Source organism: Paroedura picta, chromosome 1 (assembly GCF_049243985.1).
Source record: "Paroedura picta isolate Pp20150507F chromosome 1, Ppicta_v3.0, whole genome shotgun sequence".
Lineage (NCBI taxonomy): Eukaryota > Metazoa > Chordata > Lepidosauria > Squamata > Gekkonidae > Paroedura > Paroedura picta.
Genome location: NC_135369.1, coordinates 95426013 through 95445427, shown reverse-complemented (window position 1 = coordinate 95445427; position 19415 = coordinate 95426013). Strand labels below are relative to the sequence as shown.

The window sequence follows — 19415 nt, the reverse complement described above, 5'->3', positions numbered from 1 at the left end:
AAAACATGCTCCTGTATATTATGAGAGAAATACGCATACAGTACTTTATGAAGAGTCTTCTACTACAGTTCTAAGCTGGATGGATCACAGCTCTTTAGCACTTTGTTTTGCAAACTGGGCTCAGCTGCCAGGACTGATGTACTGAAGGAACACAATTATGCTTTTCATAGGCATGCATGGAGGAGTTGAGGGTATCAGGAAGAACAATTAGACTTGTCAGGGAAGTATTTTGGGAGAAGCCAAGTCTTTCCAAAAGAGACAGGGGTTGGAGCTAGCGCAAAATTTCCACTTGTGACAGAGAGGAAGCAGAAAAGTAAGAAAAAGACTTGCACTAAATCAAACTTCCTGTAATCCCACTAGCATTTTCACTTGTGCCAGATATTGTGCAACCAATTTCTGGGCACTATAATATACAGGAACAAATGTGCTAGGTGTTGCGCAAGCAGAAGGGAGAGAAGTCTGTGCATCACTGGACCCAAGCCAGGCTCTACCTGAAAGAGAACTGTGATTCACAGTCTGAGGTTACAATAATTTGAACTTATCCAAGAAAAAAACTAGTATATACCGGAGATTAGTTAATCCAAGCCTTTTCCCAAACATGCTACTTTTCTGTGTGGAGGGAGAATATTTTGTTTTTGATGAAGCAACATTCGGATAGAAGTGCTATTCCCAACTTGAAGTAGTACATTTTCAGGAAAATATACTTTACCTTTTCAGTTGGCTGACAGTATAAACTGGGCCAATCAGCAGTAAAAAGACTACTCTCCTCCAATTGGTAAACTGCCCTTGTCCATAGTAATTTCCATGCACTAAGATGTATTTACAATCCTAACAATTATTTCTTTTCAGCCACCTATTTACTCTATTTACACCTGGTGGAATATCTTAGCTCTTCTCAGAACGACACGCCTAGGAATGTTCGAATTTTAGCTTATTGAATAATGTGCAGACTAAAAGCCTTAAATGTCTGATTACAAACCCTAAAACATGATTTGAAGACAAGGCAGAGGACTCCCTATTCCTTACCATTATTCCCCCAATTGTATCAATAGCAGAAGCCAATAAGCTTTCCGATTACCTGCATGAAATATAGATGGATGAAGTCGTTCATCTAGTGCCATGTTTCCAATTATATGAATTATGCTCCTTTGTATTTTTGCAGAATCTTTACGAAGCTGGTATAATTTTTGTAGCAGTTGAAGCCCACCATTTGATTCAATTTTATCACAATGAGTAGGAATCTACAATTATACAAAAAGTACAGAAAATGTATAATGTGGCTACATCCAAACTGTTGAAGATCTACTGCAAAATTATACAAAACAAAAAAATGCAAGTTGGAATGAAACACACTCCAACAAATTCAAATTCTTAAACAGTACATAACATCCCTTTCCATCTTTCCATTGCTTGTATGTAATTTCAAGTACAGCTATAGCTGTTATGTATGTACATGCATGTACCAGATGAAGTCCTGCGTAGCTTGGGACTGGGGCATCTGAAGGACATGGTTTCTTTCTCCCATATGTTCCTGCTCAGGAATTATGATTGCAAGATGCCCTCCTGACCATCCCACCAACTAAAGATGCTCCTTTGGTGGGTACCTGAGAGAAGGCCTTTTCCAGGGCAGCCCCACCACTATGGAACAGTTTGGTCAGGAAGGTGTGGCAGGCTTTCTCATGGTCAATCTTCAGGAGGCAGCCAAAGATCGCTTTTTGATTTAGATATTATTACTGGTAGTCAAATTTGGAGTTTTTAAATTGTTACTTTTAAGGGGTTTAAAATTGTTGTTCTTGTAATGTTTTTGTAATGTTTTATTTATCTTGTAAGCCACCTTGAGTTCTGCAAGGGATAAAGGCAGCTAATAAATGTTTTAAACAATAAAATAAATAATTAAAAATAATTAATTAAATGCATGATTTCTGATTCACATCAGCTTATATTGGAATAGATTTTGTTTAAGTCTTTAAGGTACCAACCATCGGACTTCTGTTTTATTTATTCTGAATAGTCCATGAGTAGGTTTTATGTTCCATTCCAATTCATACTTTTAAGGTACAGACAATTTCTATAATGGTTTCTGTGGAGTGGAAATTTATTTGCAGAAGTTTAACACGAGTTATCTGTTGAGTTACCTTGGAATGTTGAACTAAAGCCTGCAAGCAAAAGAGTTCTACGGTGTCAGCAGGGGCCGCACTGAGACTTTCACAATAAGGCAGACCATTTCCACCAAAACACCATAAGCCCCCCTAGAAATAAACGAATCAGAAATCAATTTCAAAATATAGCCTTTAAAAAAAAAGAGTTAGACTTAATAGGTGTCATCCTAGAAACTCTGACAAGGGGAAATGGAGATGATCAGACTTGCACATCTACTCAGATGTGTTGCAACTGCCTATATCTTTCTGTTCACAAAAGTCAGAATTAGGTAGCAAGACACTTCTTTCCAACAGATAAAGAGAAAAGCATCACAGCAGCAGTGACTGGAGGAAGGGCTTTCTTATTCTTGCCAGGAAAAATGCCAGCAGCAACAATCAGATTCACAAAGGATTTAATTTCTATTATCAACAAAGGTTATGACCAAGTTACTGATCAGGATATTGACATGCAGAATGGGAGGTAACCTAATCTATGGCTGAAAAAAAATATAGAGACAATCTCCAATCTGAACATGTGTAGGTTTTTAGTGGATTTGGGAAGGGGGAGTGAGCCAAGGGTTCTCAAAATTAAACTTCCACTAAAATAGGCTTGCTAATCAGGACTTCCAAGAAGATTCCACAGCAACCTGACTTTCAAAAATGTCTCTTTAAAATTCAAACTACAGCCTTACTGGGCTTTTAAATACAGGACCTCTGAACTTCCAGCAGTTTGTTTTTTAATCATTCTTAGAACCATAGAGTTGGAAGGGGCCACACAGGCCATCATATTTCAGGTGATGGAATTAGCTGTAAAAGCTGGCCAATATAATAACATTCCATTTGCTGAAAGGTTTTGCCCTAGGTGGGTCTGGCAATATCAAAGATGTCAATCATAACAGGCTTTCCTGCCCTTCTATGGAGGCACAGGTCATGATCATAGCTCAAAAACATGATTCACTGACCTTTGCAGTACTAATGGTTATATCTGCTATTGGATACAGACACATTTGTAACATATAAAACTGTGCTGTATGTGAGGCTTGTGCCACTATGGATTGATCTCAGTTCAGAATTATATACTGAATTGCTTAAGTGGTGAGCTGACAAGAATGCTTCACAGATATAACAATTTTATATTGCTAGACTGTAATGCTATAAGCAATAATTAACTGATGGATTGAGGGTTCCCTTGTTCCAAAAATTACATTGCAGGGAAATATTAAAATACTCAAAATTGTTTAATTGTCTATTAAAAAAAATTAATCACTGACTTTTATATTTCACTATATCTACTTCAAGGAACAAGAATTTGTGTACAATAGAAAATGGTTACTTGAGGGAGAGAAATCCAAGGAGCTTGTACACTTGGAATTAAGCAAATATTTGATCAGAAACTAAATCTGCAAACCAACATCGCTCTTGCAGAATACAGCAGCCATAAGGCAGAAAAGGTTTTTAATATTCCCTCAGGTTATTTCAATAACAGGGCTCAGGAAATAAAGGTTTTTATTAAACATTCTGGCTTCTGCCTTCATCAGCAACTCAGAGCTTATGTGGCATGTTACACCTTATCATTTCATTTCTGACAATCCACTGAGATTTCAGGACACACCTTTTGTGCAGCAATGGTCTGACTGCTCTCCCTTAAAGCCAAAGATGTGAAATACTGTACACAGTTGTCAAAATCTGTCTGAGGTAAGGCTGCCAACAGCATTCGAAGTTCCTCTTCCAAACAGCACATCTGCAGTAAACAAAGACACTTCTATCAACATATCATCTGATACCAGAGAGCACAAAATCATGGAGAAAAACTGGACCATGTGAAAGAATAGATGCTACACAGTCGGGAGTGATGGACATCAAAAAGGCTTCAGTGGTGCTTTTGTGATGTGAACTGGCTAGCTGTCATTCATGACACTGATCTTGAGCAGTAGTGCCCTATGGGTGACATGACTCATGTGAAGCTTAGAGATTGCCTCCTTATGTCCTATCAGAATCTTATGAAGATGCACAGAATGGGTGCCTTAGTAACTTTACACTACAGCAAACATGCCTCTGAACTGAGCCTTGTAGTTTGAGGATGAACATTTCTTTAGATTTTCCTGTCAGCTGCTGGACCAGGGATTTGCCATATCTCCCCTTGGTACTCTCAGGTAAGCTCTGCTCCCCCTTGCCAGGAAAAAAAAAAGTCCTCACCCTGCAACTTTCTTAGCATTACTGGATTCAATATAATCCATGCTGCCCCTGCCAATCTAGAAGATTAGTCTGTTATATATAGTGATGCTGCCAAAGTCTGAACACAACAGTTAATAATCTGAATTTCCCCAGGCTGCAGTACTCATTTTTATTACTAGGCAAGCTCACTTGTCCTGAAAGTATTACGCTATTCACAGCTAAAAATAAAGTGGACTTCAGGCTTATGTACCACTTCTGTGCCCATGCAGTTGACGTTTATCAGACCAGGCAGCAGAGGCCAACAGTTACTGTTGTTAATTATTTCAGTCCGTTACTCAGATCTGTTTAAACCACAATACAGGCAGGACCAAAGAACTCAACCAGGTGACTCTGTTCATGATGAGCAGCTCATTTAAACTGGGTTTTCAGTTGCCAGATGTGCGATATTAGCATGACAAAATTAGGTAACCTTGATAGAGGGGGCTGCAAGTTTGAACAGGACCTTGATGCCCCCCACCCCCCACAATGCTTTAATATTCATGTTGAGGCAATCTGGTTAGGCTGTCCTAAGAATTTTAATGGCCAGCATTACAACTACTGCCCTATCATAGATTATACTGGACCCAACTCATGAAAAGGGATCACCTATCTAATAGCCATGCAGTAGTAACTGTGCCCTTGTTTAATGATACTTAAATTTGGGGGCAGGGTAATATACTTCCCCCAAATAGAGGAGCATCATATGTACATGTGCAAACAATGCTTCTCTGTTGGAACTACAGCTGGGGTTGTGAGGAGAAGCTGCCACCACTATGAACATGGAAAGGCTAAGGTGAGACTGGAGGAAACCAAACCTGGGGTCAAGTGGGCTGGGGTGGAGCCACTGCCATTTAGGTGGTGAAACTAGGGTTGGGTTGGACACGGGGGAGCCACCTTTGCTAAGGAGAAGCCACCTCTATGCTGCAGTTGGGATTGGAAGGGCTAGGTTGGGAGCCACACCATTGCCAAGGCAGTGAAGTTGGGTGGGATGGTGGGAGCTGCCTCCATTATCACTATAGCTAGGTTCAGGAGGGCTGGAGGGAGTTACTGCTGCTGTTAAGGCAACAAAGCTGGGGTCAGGTAGAATAGAGGAAAGTTGTCTCTGTTGTCACTATAGTTGGGATCAGAAGGGTTGTGGGAAGCTGTTGCTGTTTAGGTAGTGAGTCTGTAGTCAAGTGGGATGGGAGGAACTACCTCTGTGCAGCTGGGGTTAGGTGGGATGAGCGGAGCATCCTCTTACAATTTCTGTGGGTCCCTAACTATACCCAAATTTGCTTTTCTGCACTGTACAAATTTCTGGTGACGTGGCAAAAGGGGTTGGAGTAGACTTTGCCTTTGACCTGAACACATGGACTGATTGTTACCTAATGAAGGCATGTGTCATACCCACACTGGCTGCGCCATTGGAGCTGGCGCAAGGGGGCAATGGTCCAGTGGTGCCACGCAACCTGCTCCCAGTGCCACTGGGAGAAGGGGTTCTGGATTTACCTGATGAGGAGCAGCCTGGACACAGCCAGTGGGCCACCCAGCCATACTATGTCAACCCCCTGGATAAAGCAGTCACCAGTCCAGAAGACTCAGCAGAGAAGCAGCACAGGAAGGCTCTGGCCAAAGCTCTTGCGAGCCCTGATGGCAACATTGGAGGAGACTATCTACCCTGACAGTTGTCAGACAATCAGCACACTTGCAAGCTCACTGTCAGGGTAGATGGGGCCCAGCTGCGCCAGCTGCCTCGGATGATTAGAACCAGCTGCAAGCCAACTGGCTTCTGTCTATATTAGAAGGACCTTGAGACAAGGTCCTTTGTAGGGTCAATGCATGTGTTACCCTGCCTGTCTCCTGAGAATGCCTGTTCCGGTTCACCCACAGCAAAGCTCTGCTACTGTGGCTCTTGGCTCTTCAACCTCTGGCTTGCCTGACATTCCTGCTCTGGCTCTTCAACTCTTTGTCTTGGGTTCAACTTTGTTCCTGATTCCAGTTTGTGTTTTGCCTTTGTCCTGCTCTGATTTTGACTACATCTTGGTTTGACTTTGCTTCCTGCCCCACATTCCTGTGAACTCTGTTTCTCCCAGCTCCTGACCTCTCGGACCGGATTTTGGGGCAAGTTCTCTGCTCCAGCACAACCACCCAGCCGTGCAGGTGCAGGCCGGCAGGGCAGCACAGCATGGGTGGTTCTTGCAGGTGTAGTGGAGAGGTTAAAATGGTCTGCTCTTAGAAATTTGTGTAGTCAGCTGGTTAAAGGTGTGTGTCAAGACTCCATTTCTTTATTAACATTATTCAATATTTATATTAAACTTTTAAGTAAGACTATCTGAAAATCTGGGGTTCAGTGTCATTAACATGCACCTCACTCCTGTTCATTTCACACTTCATCTTGTTCTTGTTCACAGATCACAGCCCTGACCACCGACAACTCAAAAAACTGAATAACGACCATCTACAATTAAGCTCTGGTGCAGATAGATTTCAAAATGCCTGTCCACATGGTTGAGGATTCCAGCCAGCTATTATGTTATGGTAGCTGTCATGTCAGCTTTTGGGCTTCAAGGCTCAATACCTGTTCTCAAAAGAAGGTGTTGGCGAAAGAAAGTCTGAATTTTATTGTACTTACATTTTTTGACTTTGGTAAAGGAGGTGGTGGCAGGAAAAATCGCAGGTCAACATCTTTACATCGTGCTAAACCAATTGCAGTTCTCTGATCACTAGCCTGTGCAACAGCCCTATACTGATAATCTGTATAAAAACAAACATTGGAGGAGGACTCCTTTAAAAATTTGGTTTGTCTCAGCTTTGTAAGACTTCTACATAAAATACACATTGGCAACTAAAATATGGCTGAAGAGAACAAGGCAAGGAAAGGAAGAACCTTCCTAATCCTCAATCTGGAAATGGTGGTATGCCACACAGAATAAAAGAGATGGCAAATAGTTATGATATTTAAAAAAACACCCATTTTCCAGGACAAGAAAAGTGAGGGAAAAAATCCACCTGAAACACTAACAGTAAATTACAGTGTTTGCAAGGTACTTGATTAAATAGGAAAATTATGACTAGGATCTATTATGCATCTACATATTACTTCCAGTTTTTGCTGAAGTCGAGTTTGTGGGGCTTTACTTCAAATGCTGTATGTGTACTCTGCACTTAAAAATTATTAGAAGATTTTTGTACTGCCTATTCCAGCACCCAGCTCCAGGCAAATGGATACAAAGTAATATAGTAATATACAAAGTAATACACAAAGTAATATACAAAGTAAAATTTTAATTAAATTGAATAAAAAATTAAAACAGTTAAAACAGCAGTAAAACTACTTCTAATTAAACTATCAAAGTATTAAAATGTCCAGTGCTAGCAGTCTGATGTTTATAGCTCCTGCCATCTGGATCAAAATCAGACAGTGGTCTGGATCTCCCAGGTGGTGAATGGTGGGGGCCTGTTAAAAGTTTCATATTTCATCAGCCCCAACCAAAAGCCTGACGGAAGAGCTCTGTCTCACAGATCCTGCAGAACTGCGACATCTCCAACAGGGCCTGGATGTATTCCGGGAGCTCATTCCACCGGGTAGCGGACAAGATGGAGAATGTCCTGGCCATGGTTGAGGTAAGAGGTATCTCCTTCAGACGAGGAACCACAAGTTGGTTAGTATTAGCAGAGCGCAGTGCTCTTCTGGGGGGGGGGGGCATAGATAGAAAGGCAGTCCCTGTGGTGTGGTGTGGTTGGTCTCTCCTTATTGGTCATTTTGCACTGGGTGTATTTTTTAAAACAGGAACCAGTGATACTTCATGCTGTATTTACTTTTGCATTGCCATCTTAGCAGAATGTAAATGGTTCTTCCCCCTTCATTGGTGAACAAGTCTCAGTATTGATTTTTTGGGGTTTTCTTTAAAAGTGGCCATGAGTCTGGCAATATGAGTTTATCATTAGTCTTGGATTGTGGGGGAAAAGATTACAGGCATTTCTTTAGCTAAAGTCTCTAGCAACACTGAAGCATATGTAGCCAAAGAATTGCAGGGCAACGCTACCTCTAGCAAAACATCTTAAGCTTTCCCTGTCAATTATTTTTTCCCCCTCAGTAATCCAAAACTAGCAATAAACTCAAGTCACTTGACTCATCCTGTTTTTAAAACCCCCACAAAAATTTAAATGTAAGTAATAGAGAGGCTTGCACACAAATAAAGGGGGGAGGGAGGATGGCAGATGGTGCCTAATGGGAGAAACAACCTAAGTACAAGTGGTTGAGTAGCCTTTGATGGGCAGGAAAAAGGTGTCTGAGGGCATATGTATGCTTTTGAATTACCTTTGGTTAGAAGGATAAAAAGTGGCACAAAACCACTCTCAGAAAACCCGGGGAAACATTGACTACAAAGCAAACTGAGCGCTGAAGGGAGGAAAATAAAGGCAGAAAGGAAAAAAAAATATCCTGTTGGACATGCACAGTAAAAGTGAGGGAAAACAGCCTTGCATAAAAGGCCTAGAACTGAGCTGAATTTTTGTGAATTCTGGTAGTTCTGCCAAAATTTACATATTCAGTTAAAAAAAACCTTAAGCTGAAAAGTTAAGTGGTTTAAAAAATAATTCAGAGTCTCTGCGTTTGTGCGAAAGTCTATAAGGGTTGATCTGAAAGGCTTTTAAGGGAGTGTGCAAGTCCTCAGCTGACAAAGTTCAGAGCAGGGAAACTCTTGCACTTCGGAAGAAAACAAGCTGTGCAAACCCTGAGTTTGTCAGACCAAGTTTAGGGAAGCCTCAGTCTTCACCTTAACAGAATTAAAGCTTCAGCAGAATCCCTTGGTAAGCATACTCATCTGACTAACAGCAGGGATAAGAATGGGGCTAGGGCTGGAGGAACTTTTGAAGGAGCAGACTCTGCCTTGAGAGATGTGTGCACCAGTCAAAGAACAGCACCGTTCCCCAGTTTAGTACAGTGTTTCGAGTGTCAGGAAAAGATCCGTCAGGGCCAGATTTGAATCCTCACTCTGCTGTGGAAGCCTGCTGGATGATGCCCTTGTATCGGGCCACACACTCTCAGCCTCATCTATCTTTTATGACTGTTGTGAGGAGAACATGGAGGAGAAAGCAATGTAAAGTACCTCCAGATCCCACTGGGGAGAAAGACAAAGTATAATAGTAAATAAACTCAGCCTTTATGGATGTTTCAATGCTTCTTCCTATTATCAGGGACTTGGATAAAATTACAAGTGGACTGTTGAAAACATACCCCCCAAAAGTGCTGTCAACAATAATGAAAGCAAAAATATTATTGAAAAGATTTTCATTTCAACTCCTGAGTTATACTTTGTCCTAAGGAGGGTTGCACCCACAGCACCATCGGGTTTTTTTTAAGGTTTTAAGAAGACAAAGACCTACAGAAAGAAAGAAGAAACAAACAGAAAGGTGGAAATAAGGGGAAAGGCTCAGGAGACACAGTTCCACAGTTGGGCGCTTTAACTGCCGAGTCCAATAGCTCCTTAAAAACTAATAAAAATTGTGGCAAGGTACGAGTTTTCATGAATCAGATACTAGATATAAATATACACACAAATAAATTGAGCAAACACTGAAAAATATTCAGGTCTAATCTACCGGGAACCTCTTCTAGACCTACCATGTTGAAACTAATTTGCACCTGAGCTGCTCAGAGAGGATTGCACAGGAGAACATCTCTAAAGACTGTACTGCTACTCTGTTTCATCAGAGGATTATTTCTTTTCACCACAGAACATGTGAATTAGTGGTCACAACTAACACACAAGTAAATGCCCTGAAGCATTACCTCGCCAGAAATGATTGGATGCCAGATCCTGCACAGCTTGCATTCGAACCATTTTGTCTTCTGACTGGCTTCTTTTCAGAAGGAGCCACAGGGCACTCTCATACTCTTCTGCATCAAATGGACTGACAGAATCTTAAACAAAAAAAAACAAGCAAGCATCATATTCAAGTTATTACAGTGCATCTCTCTGGGCCTTTGCCTGTTTCCTTGTTTATCTATATGGCTCTTACTTGTGGCTCTTTACTTAGCTCTAAGAGCCTGCCAGCCAACCTATCACCCTCTCTGCTTATGAAACCATTCTGTCCTGATGAAAAAGAAGACATTAGGATCCAGAGCTAGTTTTTAAACTAGAGATCCACAGCTTCTTTGATTACATAGGCTATTGAGGCATCCTTAACACTATTTCACTCACTTATATATTTGGGAAACAGCTTCCTGGGAGGAGACTGTCCAGGGCCCTGTCCATCCAGGTCCACCCTGATTGGCCCTCCCTCTCCAGCTCCCACCCTCCCTCCTTGCCTGCTATAAGTCTCATGGCTGCGGCCTCCAAGGAGAGAGGTTGCGACAGGGCTTTGCAGCCCGCATGTATGCTCCTGCTGGCAGGGAGTTGGGGGGGGGGCGATTTTGCAGCCTCCCTGCAGGCTGCAAAGTCGGAGGGGGGCCTTTCCACTCCCTTTAGCCCGCTTTGTAGGCCAAAGGGAACTGCGGCCACCCTCTCACACCCTCCTGCCTGCCGCCCCTTTCAAAGCCCCTTTTTAAAACGGGCTTTGATACTAGTAGTTCCATAATCAGGTAATTAATTTGTTTTAGAGTAAAGAAGGCAGACAAAGTGGGCCATGGTTATGAAGCAAGGTAGCAAAAAGAATGTCTTTGCCATCTCTTATGCGAATTTCTCAGGATGTCTCACTAAACATTGCCATGAAGTGCTAGGTTGGGATGGATCTCTGTTCTAATCCAACTTGAAACATTTGTTCTTAAAACTGAAAATACTAAATAAAGCCTACCTTGAAAGGGCCATCGAAAAATTTTAGCATTTGTTTCTAGTATTTTCCTTGCTGCTCTGTGAAGTTCCTTTCTCACTTGATACGTAATCCCTATTAAAACATTGCACATTTAATTTCAGTCACATTATGCATGCTTTTAAGAGAACAAAGACCTACAGAAAGAAAGAGGAAACAAACAGAAAGGGGGAAAGGCTCAGGAGGTAGCTAAAGTAGGTTCCACATTGTAGGCTATGATCAAAGGGGAAAGTTCACTGCTTTAAAGGCATTGTAAAAAACCGTGCAGACTTTTTGCTGCACAAAGAACTACTATCTGTATCCTTTTTCATTCTTCAGCCTCACCTTTCCTATACAAATATATTTATTCTCCGGATTCTGACAGTGACCCTACCTGCCAGTCAGCAAAAGCACATTACTGCCAACAGTTTCGTTGAATGTTATATTCTCTGCTTACTGCTATTACTGTTGTTGTTATTGACATACTGCTATTGATACATAGCTATTATTATTATTATTATTGAAATAGTCACTGAGTTTGATGTATTGTTCTTGTTTACATTCTAAGTGAACTGCCCTGAGCCTTAGAGGAGGGTGGTATATAAATGTAATAAATAAATAACTAAATAATATTAACCATTAGTGGCTCTAATATTTTGGTAGAGCCACAAAGGGCGGAACAGTGTCTGGGATACATCCGGGTGTCCAGTCACCTCCTCCAGCTCATGGGCCAATCCGGGCACACCCAGATTGGCCCAGCCCATGGAGCACCTGTCCCCCGGAGCCGGCCACGAGGCGAGCTCACAACCAGGCACTCCCTGGCCAAGGAGGGGAGCAGACCGCACTGCCCTGCTCAGCCCGACACTCCGCCCACCCACCAGCTAATGCAGCTGACCAGCTGAACAGGTAGGGCGATAGCACGAACATCATGGGCTCCTCCTGCTAGCACCCGTTGCATCCCTGGATGCAATGGGCTTTAGGACTAGTAAATAAATAAAGCTTCATAGCTGCTTTTTCAATTGAATAAGTAATCCATCTATCTTACCCTGATATTCATCTGGATCCAAAGAAGCAGTTTGCAAATAAATGTAAGACTTCAGTTTTTCTTGCTGCACTACTTGGGTATCAAACGAGAGTAACTTCCTTAAAGTAAGAAGTTCGTATGCAGCAAAGACACAGCCACTATAAAAATAAAGATATTGGTGCAAACGTTATTACACAAATATGGAGCCTACTTTCTAGAAGTAAAAAATTAGACCCAAATATGTATATAGTTATCTGAGAACATCTGAAAAGGTTTGTTCTTAGAGCATAAGACAAATTAAATCAAATTTACGGGAAGGAAGATAAACTGGCTTAAGCTCCTATTATTAAGAATTTTTTTTTACTCAAGATCCTATTGTTAAGAGTGTTACACATTCAAAGGAAGATGTCTGTTATATTGTATTTTTTCATGATAGATCCAGTGTAAACTGCCCTGAGCCACAAGGGTGGTATATAAATATAATAAATAAATAAATGCCCTTACAGTACAATCCCAAGCAGAGTTATATCCCTCTTAGCCCATGGATAATCTTATACTGAGTTATACTTTCCTAACCCAACGGACTTGAGGGGGTGCAACTCTGTTTAGAATTGCATGGTTACTCATCATTAAAACTGTACATGGTTCTCTCACAAACATTTAGCATGCTAAATAACACTATTTTGGTTCTTGTTGCTTGTTTACTATATTTTCCCACTGATAGCAACAGCTCAGTGTGTGTTCTCTGAATCACAGCTTTGGCCAACACTTGAAGCTAATATTTTGACGGTCAAAAGCTGTTGATTGTCTCCTCTTTCAAGAGAAAAAATTAAATTATCAAATGTATTTCTAAATTATTTAATTTTTTTAACAAATCACTGGGTGCAAAAGCATACATAAATCCATTCATTTGCAATTTATGTCACAAATGTGAAATTATAGTACTTAGAATTTAATAAATGCAACCCATGGTAACTTTTTCTTTGAAAATAAATAATTTACTGGGTTAACTTGGGAATCAATACTGTTCAGGTTGACATGGTTTATTTAGTGATATAGACTAAGGGCCACATGCCACATCAATCACATTGGGAAAAAAAAGATTTAACCTTAAAGTACTTAGCAGCCAGCTGTCAACTACGTGCACTATAATGACAAAGCACTTTTACCATAAACAGTATCATGGCATCAGTTTTGAAAGCAAGGCAAACTGACACTCAGTTTGGGCAGAGCAAGGCAAAATAGAACTACTGCATGGAGGCTTTCCCTGTATTAAAGATGTAACTGCATAATTACGCACAGCCATGCACATGCTGAAGAGAGAAGAGACCAAATAAGCTGTATCCTAAAGATATTCCAGAGACCAGACTCTTGTAAAACTTATGAGTAAGAACTTCAGTTGCAGTGTGAACTTTGCCAGTGCAAAACCAGGGTATATGGCAAGTGTTTTTCAATACTCTGAGTTTACCCTTACATCTGAAAAGGTTTATTCTTAAGAGCATAAAACAGTGAGAATAAGCTGCCCTCAACAGAGCTTGCATTGCTTCATGAATCATTGTTCTAAGCATTCCTCCTGATTGAGATGAGAACACTCCACAGCAACAACTCATAGACCATCTATGCACTGGAGGTTTCATGCCAGGCTGCAGGCTGGAGTTTTAGATGTGGCAGGTTGCCCCACCTCTTCCTGCACTCACATGGGGAAGCATTTGGCCCGGTGCACCTCATCCGCCCACGATTTGTGTTCCTGCATGGAAGCTGGGGCAGTGAAGTTCCCAGTGCATAAACGGTCATACAGAAACACAACAGGCAACTTCTGCTGAAGGCCAGTCATTCTGTTGTATGATCCAGTCTGATTCACACAGGATAAATAAATTATAAACACATTATGTGTTTCCAAAGGAGGGTCAACTAGAAGAATCCGAGGCCAGAGCAGTGTACTCAGTAAACAGACAGCCAACACCACTTCTGTGAATGAATTCTTTGGAATCACACAAGTCTTTTATTTATTTAGGGCAGCACACTCACAGATCTTGCGCCACCCACTAATGTGCCTTGATACAGAGTTTTAAAATTACTAATATATATAAATTGCAATGTAAATTTTAAAATGTGGAAGAATAAATCCCTAGCCAGCAATGAAGACATGGAAGAATCAGCCACCAAAGCCTATCTCATTTCCCTTTCTCTGTTCCCAAAGCTGAGCATCAGGGCCTTTGGAAACAGCATCAGTTGCATGTAGCAACTAAACAGAGAGGCAAAGGAATAGTTGCAAGAATGGATGCATTTCTGTAACAGCACATGCCACATTACATCAACACTGTGCCACTGTCTTATGCTTGGATGGGCAACACGCAGCTTGTACACTCTAGAAATGACCTACTTTGATTTCCTTTTAAGAAGTTTGATGCTGGAAAGGTGAAAAAATTGCTAAAGGATTAGAAAGAAAGCAGAGAGCCAAAAAGGAGCTGTTTTAAATGTTTATGATTTCTAAAGAAACATATTTCTAGGAATGGTTCCTCTGCCTTACATCAGACACGGCTAGTTTCCAAATAATAAATGTAGAATTTAATATTCAATGCCATATCTCAAATATATATAGTCATATGTTTATGTATATTTCTAAAGTGGCCTTTGGTGCTGCGAAGAGGCAGAGACTTAAATGCTCTGAATGACAGTTGAAATACGAAGACCTCCCACATTTCCAGCGCATTCCTAAGTAAAATTACGTCCTCAGCTGAAAGAAGCCAGTGGGCTTACAGGAGTGGGCTTGTGGTTAGGAATGTGTTACAAAAAGCTCTTTGGCAGTATTTTTTTTTAAACATCACCAAACTTTACTTAATGATATAAACTACATTGACATTTACTAGGTAGGACTTACCCTAAAATAAGTGAGCCAGTTACCTTTGCAATTTTCCCTTAAAAATGAAAAGATCAGTGTTATATAAATTATGTTTGCAAAATGGCAAGTTTTAATATACAAAAAATAGTATTTCATAGAAATGATGATTTCAAAATAAATAGTACAGCATTAAAACTGCATTTTTAAATGTGAGGCTAAATTCCATCGAGCCTTAGAAAACATATAGCTGAGTATCATGATGTACCAATACAATCTCATGCATACTTGCTTGGAAATAACCCACTGAATTCAGTGGAACCTATTCTCAAAAAAACATGGATAAGATTGGGATGCAGATGACAGAAGCTCCTTTATTTTTCTATACATATAGGCTCCTCTCACTACCACATGATAATTTTAAACTCCCTTATCATTGCTATCCTATCTCCCAGTTTTAAAGGGGTTTCACCATTGTAAGCCATGTTCACTTAAACACCATTACTCAACACTGTTCTTCCAGGTGTTCATGATTCGACAGTATGTGACAGAATGGCCAGCTTGTCCATTACTTTTAGTGTTTTCAGCAGAGAATAATACTGAATGCCTTCAGGGACGAGGCTGCAAGAACATCTTATCGCACGCTTATGAGGGCAGATGAGATGGCAGTGAAAGTGGCAAAACGTGATTTTTTTGCCATGGGAATTGGACCCGCGAGACCCAACCAGTTGCGCACTTATCATTCCTGGGAAAAATAGTTGAAAGGGCAGCAGTGGGCCAGCTCCTGGCATTCCTGGAGGAAACTTCGTCGATCGATCCATATCAGTCTGGGTTTCGTCCTGGCCACGAGGTGGAGACGGTGCTGGTCGCCTTATTGGATGATCTCCATTGCCAGTTGGATCGAGGCAGGTCAGCCATGCTAGTTCTATTAGATCTGTCAGCTGCATTTGACGTGGTTGACCATTAACTGCTGGCTCACCACCTTGCCAGGACGGGGATACGGGGCACAGCCTTGCGCTGGATATGCTCCTTTCTCCATAACCAAATACAGAGGGTAGCAGTGGGGGATGAGTTGTTGCGCCCTTATTGGCTCCCTTGTAGGATCCCTCAGGGCGCGGTTATCTCCCCCATGCTTTTTTAACATCTTTATGCACCCTCTGGCCCAACTGGTGCGGAGGTTTGGGCTGGGTTGCCATCAGTGGGCTGATGACGCCCAGCTCTATCTCCTCATGGATGGCCGCCCGGACTCCCCTGCGGATCCATTCGCCAGATGCTTGGAAGCCGTTGCTGAATGGCTCGAGCAGAGATGCCTGAAACTCAACCCCTCCAAGATGGTCCTGTGGCTGGGGGGGAAGGGGTCAGACCAGGAAGCACGCTTACCCACCCTGGCAGGGACACAACTTAAGACCATGCCCCAGGCCAGGTATCTGTGAGTGATCATTGATGCCTCATTAACTCTGGAGGCACAGGTCAAACATGTAGCCAGCCAGGCATTTTTCCATCTTTGCCAGGCTCAAATACTAGCACCCTATATGTCCTCTGAACACCTGGCCACAGTGATCCATGCAACAGTCACCTCCAGAATAGATTTCTGTAACTTGCTCTCCGCTGGCCTGCCCTTGGGTTTGATCCGGAAATTACAACTGATCCAAAATGCAGCTGCTAGGGTCCTCACAGGAACGTCGTGGAGGGCCCATATCCAGCCTCTGCTGAGGCAGCTGCACTGGTTGCCAGTAGCCATCCGGTTCAAGGCTTTGGTTTTGACCTTTAAGGCCATACGCAGTTTGGGACCCGCATATCTGAGGGACCGACTGTCACCTTATGCCCCCCGCAGGGCCTTGCACTCTGCGGGTTCTAATCTATTGGGCATTCCCGACCCCAGGGAAGCACACCTAGCCTCAGCCAGGGCCAGGGCCTTTTCAGTCCTAGTCCCAACCTGGTGGAATGAGCTCCCGGAGGAGCTGTGGGAGCTTTCAGCATTCCACAACGATCATGGCCCGCTATAGAAGCGGAGGCTTGCGAGTTCCATCAGTCCCCTCCTCACCCTTCTCTCCCCCCCCCCCGATTGCTGGAGATGTTAGGGATGGGACAATGTTTCCGCCGTATCTTTATTTTATACTGTTGATATTGTTGTTTTTTATGGTTTTATGTCAAGGGTTTTAATGGGATTCTTTAGATTATATCTGACATTTGTAACCTGCCATGAGCCTTTGGAGAGTGATGGGAAATAAATCACAAAATAAATAAATAAAATAAAAATTCTAGTTAGTTTAGCATTCACCAATCATGGCTTGCGATTCACCACATTATTACATAATGCCTATAAAGAAATGACAAGGTTGCTAGAAGAAAACAGAAGGTTATTAAGATCAATGAAGCATTTCAACATATACAATAAAAATAATAATTCACATACACAAGTGGGTTGCAAGGAAATGCAGTCAGTAATAATCCTAACTGCATGAGTATATCTTGTTTCAACAGAAAAGAAAAATCACTGTGAAAATGGAACTATCTGAATGTGGTTAATAGGTCAACCACATACTGCCTTTCAAAATCTGTAAAGAAAAGTAAAGCAATATTTTTCCCCATTAAAGGAACATTTCCTTGCAACCTTGTAAAACGCTCCATCATGGGTATGTAGCATGAAGGTATGTCTCTGTTTCTAGCACCCAAATTGCTTGTCCTCTGACCAGCTGGAATGCCACCCACACTGAACAAAACTGCATATCATGCCTACAGGAAAAACTGGTCCCAATTGAGCAGAAAGTGCCTTCCTAATGTCCCTGTCATTGGGTTGCATCCTGCCATGCAATAGTGGAAAAGAAATTTTACTTAACACAGTTCTGTTCTGCAAGACATTAAACAAGAGCTACTGTAAGATATAGTACTGATTTTTCATTTCCAGTTAGTGTGGCTGGGTATAAAAATCATGAGGCTATTTGATGCTGCCATTACTGATCAACTGTGGGGTGTAATATGATTTAACTGAAATATGTAATTATGAAAGGTGAAGGTGTGTTGAAATGACTTGTGCAAGTGGAAATGCGAGAAATGCAGGTGCTACTTGCAAGGACTTCCTTGCATTCTACTCACACAAGAGGAAATGTTCCGTGTGATCGAGCCTTTGATATTTACAGTACTGAACTCCACAATGAGTGCTTGGGCACTGTTAATCCCAAACCTTTAAAATCCCTAAGAATCAGGAGACAGGGCATACACTAGGCAACTCTAGAGTGAGGTCAAAAAGCACCTTAAGCAAATATTACTTTAGACTATACTACTTAAAATGCAACATTTCTACACCAGTTAACAGGCCACTTGTTAATGATCTCTCCATGAAACAAATCAACAAAATAATAAATGGTTAGACAAGGAATCATAAAAGTACACTTACTGATATCTCTCCATGATTTGTCTGTATGGGCAGTTGACCGATAAGTTCCTATCTTTCTACAGCAAACCCCACAATAAGAAGCCAGTGACATTCTGTAGAAGCATAAAATAATCATTTATAGCACTGCTTTTAAACACTTTTCTCTTGCATGCCAGTCCCATAATCCAGCTGTTCAGGATTGCTCCAGACACTGCAAAGATAGTACACATTCAGAGGGTAGCCATGTTGGTCTACAGTTGAATGGCTAGATTCATGTCCAGTAGCACTTCAGGCATCAACAAGATATTTGAGCTTTTGAGAGTCCAAATTCCCTTTGTCAGATAGTATTCTTCAAGGAACATTTGAACTCTGTCATGGATGCCCCAGGATTCTATAGATCAGTGGTCCCCAACCCCCGGTCCGGAGACCGGGACCGGTCCGTGGATCAGTCGGTACCGGGCCGCAGCTCCTCCTTGTCCTCCTCGCCAACTGCTGCCTCAGGGGCTGCCCTGCTACTCTGCAGCTGGCTCACCTTTGGTGCTCTCCAGCGGCCGCCATGGCTGGAGCACCCCCTCAGCGTGGTGCTGCGCAGCTGCTGCTGGCAGCGCCCCCCAGTGGGCAGCGGGAAGTTAGGGGTGCCGTCAGGAAAGCAAGTGGAACAGGGGCTCAACAAAAAACTACCCCCCCCCCGGGCCTCAGTAAAATTATCAAGTGTTGACTGGTCCCCGGTGATAAAAAGGTTGGGGACCACTGCTATAGATCATTGTGACTTGAAATATAGTTTACATGGGTGGATCATAGCAAAACTACAGTTTCTTTTTGATAGCTTGAAGGAATTATGCTATTTCCAGAAAACTGATCCTGCAGAATTGGAGGCATTCTTACACCTAAGAATTAATCACAATTGGTGGAGTCTGCTGCTTGTGCTTCTACTGATCCTGAAACTCTCTTACGTTTTGACTGGAAAGCGGAAAAACCCACAGAGGTGACATGCAGATACAAGTATGTACAGACTCCTCTAGGAGTGGGCATTTGTCCATATGGAGGATCCTA

At 42.0% G+C, this 19415-nt stretch overlaps 1 protein-coding gene across 5 annotated transcripts in view; it reads right to left on the bottom strand.

Annotated features, from left to right (window-relative positions):
• The window catches only part of SERAC1 (serine active site containing 1), a 34404-nt gene that overhangs the window by 13160 nt on the left and 1829 nt on the right, over positions 1-19415 (bottom strand). Inside the window, exons 3-11 of one of the 5 annotated variants that reach the window (XM_077348693.1) lie at positions 18384-18475; positions 15029-15065; positions 12169-12305; positions 11130-11219; positions 10126-10257; positions 6964-7085; positions 3751-3879; positions 2136-2249; positions 1079-1241 (exon numbers count right to left, since the gene is read on the bottom strand). In XM_077348693.1, the coding sequence (XP_077204808.1) occupies positions 1079-1241; positions 2136-2249; positions 3751-3879; positions 6964-7085; positions 10126-10257; positions 11130-11219; positions 12169-12305; positions 15029-15065; positions 18384-18475 (1016 nt within the window). Of the gene's footprint in view, positions 1-1078; positions 1242-2135; positions 2250-3750; positions 3880-6963; positions 7086-10125; positions 10258-11129; positions 11282-12168; positions 12306-15028; positions 15066-18383; positions 18476-19415 lie in introns of those variants that run through there. The other 4 variants (XM_077348699.1, XM_077348708.1, XM_077348717.1 and 1 more) reach the window with 4 other exon arrangements.